At 51.1% G+C, this 6,423-nt stretch overlaps 2 protein-coding genes across 2 annotated transcripts in view; one reads left to right on the top strand and one right to left on the bottom strand.

The window, feature by feature from the left end:
• Positions 1 to 261: 261 nt before the first annotated feature.
• T265_13855 (hypothetical protein) overlaps positions 262 to 6,423 on the top strand; it is a gene marked incomplete at both ends in the record, with an annotated part of 29,533 nt that continues 23,371 nt past the window's right edge. Inside the window, 4 exons of the mRNA XM_009170868.1 lie at positions 262 to 1,126; positions 1,722 to 2,113; positions 2,322 to 2,801; positions 3,280 to 3,468. Of these exons, the coding sequence (XP_009169132.1) occupies positions 262 to 1,126; positions 1,722 to 2,113; positions 2,322 to 2,801; positions 3,280 to 3,468 (1,926 nt within the window). The remainder of the gene's footprint in view (positions 1,127 to 1,721; positions 2,114 to 2,321; positions 2,802 to 3,279; positions 3,469 to 6,423) is intronic.
• Positions 6,119 to 6,423, bottom strand: part of T265_05765 (hypothetical protein) — a gene marked incomplete at both ends in the record, with an annotated part of 7,980 nt that continues 7,675 nt past the window's right edge. Inside the window, one exon of the mRNA XM_009170845.1 lies at positions 6,119 to 6,367. Coding sequence (XP_009169109.1) covers positions 6,119 to 6,367 — 249 coding nt within the window. The remainder of the gene's footprint in view (positions 6,368 to 6,423) is intronic.

Raw genomic sequence — 6,423 nt, 5'->3', positions numbered from 1 at the left:
GACAGGGTAAGCCTCCCACAAATTGCTGGCATTGCGGTGAGTGGCATTTTGCTCGTTATTGCCGGTTCAGGCGTGACAAATGTTCCAGGTGCAGTCGTCGCGGCCACAAAGATTTGTGTCGATCTCAAAGATTGCAGCCACCCGGACACCACCGTGCAGCCCACAAATCGCGGTCCAAATCGGTGACTGCTACATTCAAAGTTGATTTTGCTTGCCGAAGGAAGTTCGTGACGGTTCGTATCAACGACATCCCGAACTCAGAAGGCGGGTGTTCTTCAACCAACCAACTACTCTGCTTGGGCCGCACCTATTGTGTTGGTGAAGAAGGCCAACGGGACGATCCGGTTGTCCGCAGATTTCTCCACCGGTCTCATCTCGGCGCTGGATACCAATCAATACCCTCTGCCTCTCCCAGACTTTTTATTCGCGAAAGTGAATGGGGATAAGTGTTTCGCGAAGATTGACTTGGCCGATGCGTGCCTACAGGTTGAAGTAGAGGAAGAAACCCGAGAACTGCTCACGATCAACACGCTTCGAGGTCTGTTCCATTACACTCGACTGCTATTTGGTGTCAAAATAGCGCCAGCCATATTTCAACAGATTATGGATACGGTGCTGAAGGATGCCCCCAGCGTTGGCGCCTATTTGGACGATCTCATTGTCATGGGTTCGAACCCCCACGAACTGTTGCAGCGCCTTGATTACGTGCTTAGTCGTATTCAAGAATATGGCTTCAAAGTGCACCGAGAGAAACGCACCTTTTTCATGTGGTCGATAAAGTACCTCGGGTTCATTATTGACGAACATGGCCGCCGTCCAGACCCGGAGAACATTGAAGCGATCAAACGTATGCCAGCATTCACAGACGTGCCGTCCCTCAGGTCTTTCCTCGGTCTCGTCAGTCACTACAGTTCGTTCCCGCCTGCCATGCATCGCCTTCGACGCCCACTAAATCAGCTACTTACCAAGGACCACAAGTGGACATGGTCAGAAGAATGTCAACGCGCCTTTGACTCTGTCAAATCCATGCTAAGTTCCGATTTGCTACTCACACTACGATCCATCGGTGGAAATTGTTGTGGCGTCGGACGCCTCGAACTATGGAATTGGCGCAGTGATTTCACACGTATTTCCGGATAGCAGCCAGAAAGCCATTGCACATGCGGCCAGATCCTTGACTTCAGCCGAGCGCAACTACAGTCAGATAGAAAAGGAAGCCTCCTCGATCGTGTTTGCCGTTAAGAAGTTTCATAAAATGCTTTACGGCCATCAATTCACCTTACTGACCGATCACAAGCCACTTCTTGCTGTGTTCGGCTCGAGGAAAGGAAGTCCGGCCTATACTGCCAACTGGCTCCAGCGATGGGCCCCTCTGCTTCTGGAGTGCGACTCCAAGATAAAATACCGGTCCACCACCAGCCTGTGACAAGCCAACGCACTGTCCCGACTCATTGATTCAAGCAGGCCAGAACCAGAAGATACCATGGTCGCAACAATAGCCTTGGAACCAGAGGTTAACCGTGTAGTAAACGAAGCGGTTCGCACCCTCCCAATGGCTGCAGACATAGTCCGCCAGGCTACCGACCAAGACCCTGTGCTGCAGCAAGTCATAAACTACCATCGCAATCATTAGCCGCGTACCTGCCAAAAAGATGAAATGAGGCCTTACTTCAACCGGCATGACGCACTATCAATAGCCGACGAATGCCCGTTGTTTTCAGAACGTGTGGTCATCCCAAAGAAGTTACAACCAGCCGTCCTGAATCAGCTCCATAAAGGGCACTTGGGAACAAACAGGATGAAGGCCCTTGCTCGGAGTTATGTCTACTGGCCTTTGATGGACTCCCAGATCGAGCAAGTCTCGAAATCTTGCCTGCGGTGCGCTGAAGCATCCAAGTCACCGGTGAAAGCCTACCTAAGCTCGTGGCCGCAACCGACCGAACCCTGGTCTCGTCTTCACATCGATTATGCAGTGGGTGGCCAACACTTTTTGGTCGTGGTCGACTCTTACAGCAAATGGCCAGGAATTGTTCTGGCGAAAAGCCCCACAACTGCCATCACAGTTCTGGAACTCCGGCGATTGTTCAGTCGTTTTGGAACGCCAGAGACTATTGTATCCGACAACGGCAGTCAGTTTACGACGTCGGCGTTTGCACACTTTTGTCGGCAGCATGCCATAACGCCGCCGTTTTATCCGCAGTCGAACGGCCAAGCGGAACGCTTTGTTGACGCTCTGAATCGGGCAATTCAGAAGTTTTGAGGAGAGGGACCATCGGAAGGAATTTTGCAAAGGTCCCTGCTGGCATATCGAACGACACCAGACCCCAACTCACCTGACGGAGTATCACCAGCAGAGGCACCGCTCCGAAGGAGGCTTCGAACACCGCATGACACTATCCGGTCACAAACGAAGCAGGCTGGTCACCGCAACACCAGAATGGAGGAACAGTTCAACCGGCATCATGGAGCAACCGCGCGCATTCAGCAAAGGCCAGAGAGTGTTGGGTCGTGACTATAGCGGCAGACGCCCTACGTGTACCCCAGGACTCATCCTCCGCCGGCGCAGCAAAGCGCTCTACGAGATTCAAGTTGGTCCAGCCAAATGGATACGCCACGCGAACCAGATCCGGCCGACAGATGCGCCGATCCTGCCCACAGGACCGAGTGATGTGAGTCTAGAAATGCTTCTGGACACTTTTGATGTCGGCACCATCCCAGGAAGTCAATCTGCTGCTTCGTCAGAGTCCCAGCCTAAGCGCGAATTACAACCGCGACGCTGGACAGACAGGATCCGCAAGCCAGTGAGCTTACTGCAAGTGAAACCCCAGCTTCGGAGCTACGTCAACAAACTCCAAAGTGGAGATGTTAGGCAGGAGTCCACACGTATCCCGCTATACCGCACGTCTTTAGGCGCGGCTACGGCCGATAGGCCTGACCCGCACGGGGGTATCCCAGAATTTCGGGACGCTTGCCGGTCCGGCATCAAGACGAGATCTGATTGGTCAACAATCTGGACCCAACAGCCAATCATGACCCAGTATTGGCCAAATTCCGGTTGCCAATGGCGCATCCAAAACGCGTCAGAAATTCCAGAAAGTTATAACCGCTTACGCTATATATACGAAGCGCTGTTCAACTGTTCTTGACTTCGTTTTGGGCGTTAATAGACCTTGTGCACCTTTGGTGGTTGTTTTGATGTGAACGCTAGCTTGGGAGCCTCAGACCGAGAACTAAGCTGAGGAAAATGCCGTTACTAGAGAGAGTGAGCACTCTTGACAGACACCGCTTTGTGTGTGGAAGCTTATCGAGAGCTCTCCATACACTCTCACACGCCCGGAAATCCGAGAATACAAAGAACGTTTCATGTTTACAAACTTCCAGGGCAGTCTTTGGTGGGCGAGCCTGTCAAGAAGAACAGACCGATCAAACGAGTCAGATGCGCCTTGGAAATCCAGAAGTACTAGAATTGTGGGTGGCTTATGCGTATGGCATTGTTCTAGTTCCTTATGAAGTGTGAATATTTGGTCAACACAATCCCTACCGGTCCGTAACCCCGCTTGCTGCTCTCGAGTCAGTGTATCATGAGCCACCACAAGGCGACGAAGCCCCAGTGACGCCAACAGTCTGGGGTCAAGCTTATCCTCCTGTGGAAGTCACACTCACTACAAGCCGCCTTTTGGAAAATGTGCACTATCACCGACTCTTCCCAGTTGTCTGGGACAGACTCCTTTTCCAAACCCAAGCAAACAAATCAGACGATCATTAACTGAGGACTTCACCTTCGTCTTTCTGGTCATTCTGACCAGAAGCTCACTTGCGCTTGAGAGAACATATGAAGTCGCAAACCTCCGAGTCCGTAGGTGGTTCCACGTTCACCGTTCAGGGTTGTACTTCACCTGTGGTCTCTAGGTGAGTGCCAGCTGGTGGCCATGACTGTTGTGTGAAGTATTGAGCTCACCGTTCGAGGCGTTCTTTATTCGAGATGGTCGTTCCATTCTGATGCTTGATGGTCTTGCTCACAAGCCGTTTCCAGGGACCGGTAGCACAAATCAACTGAAATAATCTTCGGGCATTGGTGGCTTTCCGGGCCTTTTTCATTTCTTCGGTTTTCTTTATCCACCACACTTCAAGATCGGCTCGCACGCTCACTTTCAGGTGACCTTCGATAATTCGTCGCATCAAGTTATGTTCGGGACCGGCTGCGATACTCCTCCGGGATTAAAGCAGTGCCACAGTTCGGTATGATATCCAGTGCTTGCGTGCACCTGGTGGTGCCGTGCCACAGGCGAAATTCCCAGCACTTTGCAATGAGGTGGCAATCTCGTCCCAGTGTGCGTTCATATCTTATGGTGCATCTAATGGAGCATTTGGAAGAAACTCTAGAGGACGATTCTGGTACGCTTGTCTAACATCCGGATATGCCAGTATTTTAGATGCCAAGCAACTTGTCCGCACTTTACGCGGCTTAGGGAAACATAGGGAGAAGCGACTCCGGACGAGCCCGTGGTCAGATTCCACAAATTCGATCCAAAACGACCGAGAGTCAGTTATTGATCCGCGTCATCAGTAATTGATGGCGATGTAGTCGATTTGAGTTTGTGGCCAGCATGCCATTGGAGTGCACCAGTTGCCGGATGACTTCGGCTCTTTCGGAAATTGATATTGCATGAAAACAACCTGTGATCAGCACACAGCTGAAGCAACCGTTCGCCATTGTCCGTAGGTACCGAGTCCAATCCATATCGACCTCCTAATTGGGTCTCAGATACGCTAAGCCTGCACACTTGTGCATTCATATCTCCGGCAAATATCACAATATTCGAGCTTTTAGCTCGCCTCAGCAGGGCATTCAGGGCGTCGTAAAACCTGTTTTTGACGGCGTCTGAGCTGCAGTCAGTTGAGGCGCAAGCGGACACGACAAACAGACAGCGATCAGCTTCCGCTTGCAAGACTCTTTCACAGACGTTGCCAGACGAACCGCACATAGACGACTATCAACAGGTATCCAGTCAAGTGAGGATATTCCTTCCGGTGACTTAACACGGTACCAACCCTTGCACATCCCGCCGCAGCACCCTCTAGATCACCAGAGTTGCGCAGCCGGAAGCAAATGGAGACTGACGGAGAGGTTAGCTCAATCACTGTGTTTGCATCTTAAATTCTCGTTCCTGAAACACACCACACATCAATGCCAAGCGAGTCCAATGTGAGAGCAAGAGCAGCTTGTTGTCCCACTTGCTTCAAAATGCGCACATTGAATGCGGCCAGATAGACTGGATGCCGAGGCTTCAAGACTGATTTCGAGTTACGTGAAGATGTTCGGCGCCATGTGACGAGCAGATGTTGCACGCAAAACCGATGCAAGATGAACGGACTCATCAACCCCAAGTGCTGGGTCCACAAGATAAGAGTTATCAATATGGTGGGGAGAGGGGGAAGACAAAGAATGTGATACAGGAAGAAGGGAGGTGTCAGCAGCAGCCTGATTTCACTTAACTGCATGTCATGACCATATAAGCCATACTTTTGCATAGACCAATAACTCGTAATTCCCATTCTATATTTTCAGCTCATGTACTACCGTTATTAGACGATTAAAGCGCACATTACGTCCGTCTATTCTGTCTCCTGTCTAATCTCGTCCTGGAACTACTCGACTTTCGCAACACCGCCCTGCTGTATACAGCGAGTAAGGCAACCCACTGATGGCACTGATGACGGCTGATGCGGCATGAGTTTATTTATATATGTGCAGCTCATGGTTGTGCATGGGCGACGAACACAGTCTCCTGGCTATCCAGGTTAGGGGTTGAAACATGTATGGCGACGTCTTCCGTAAAAACGGTAATGCATTTGCATTTCCAGCAAAACAAGGCTGCTGCAAGGTTAGGCTTTTGAGCCAAAGGCTTTGGTTGGGGACCCTAATCGTCCTCCTGTCTAGGTGTGGGCGCCCTGGCAGTATCCCAGCCCTCGTACAACCATGACCTACACAACTAACGATATTCTCATGCCACATCGGCCGTCGCGTGGTGCCATCATCCGGGTCGCCTTACTTGCTGCATACAGCAGGGCGGGTAAGCGAAAACATGCTACTGCTGACGCCTCCCTTCTCACACTTTCACGTTCTCCGCACAACTTTGAATACTTTCTCCGCAGGTCCCAGCTCTAGGACTGACCGTTTTGCTCGCCCTGCATCACACTCAGCTGCAGCTTCTACACGTCCAAGTTTAGTTAATCTGTTTAGTCTGCTTTCAAACCGCGAAAGCCTGTCCACATAGCCACCTTCAATGTTTGCACACTGAAGCAAGCAGGTCAACAGGTGGCACTTGCACGTACGCTGGATTCCCTCTGTATTGATGTATGTTGTCTGTCAGAAACAAGGACGCGGGACGCAAGTACTGTAATCGAACTGACTGCCCCCCC

This window comes from Opisthorchis viverrini (assembly GCF_000715545.1).
Source record: "Opisthorchis viverrini unplaced genomic scaffold opera_v5_106, whole genome shotgun sequence".
NCBI lineage: Eukaryota > Metazoa > Platyhelminthes > Trematoda > Opisthorchiida > Opisthorchiidae > Opisthorchis > Opisthorchis viverrini.
This window is presented reverse-complemented; position numbering and strand designations above follow the sequence as displayed.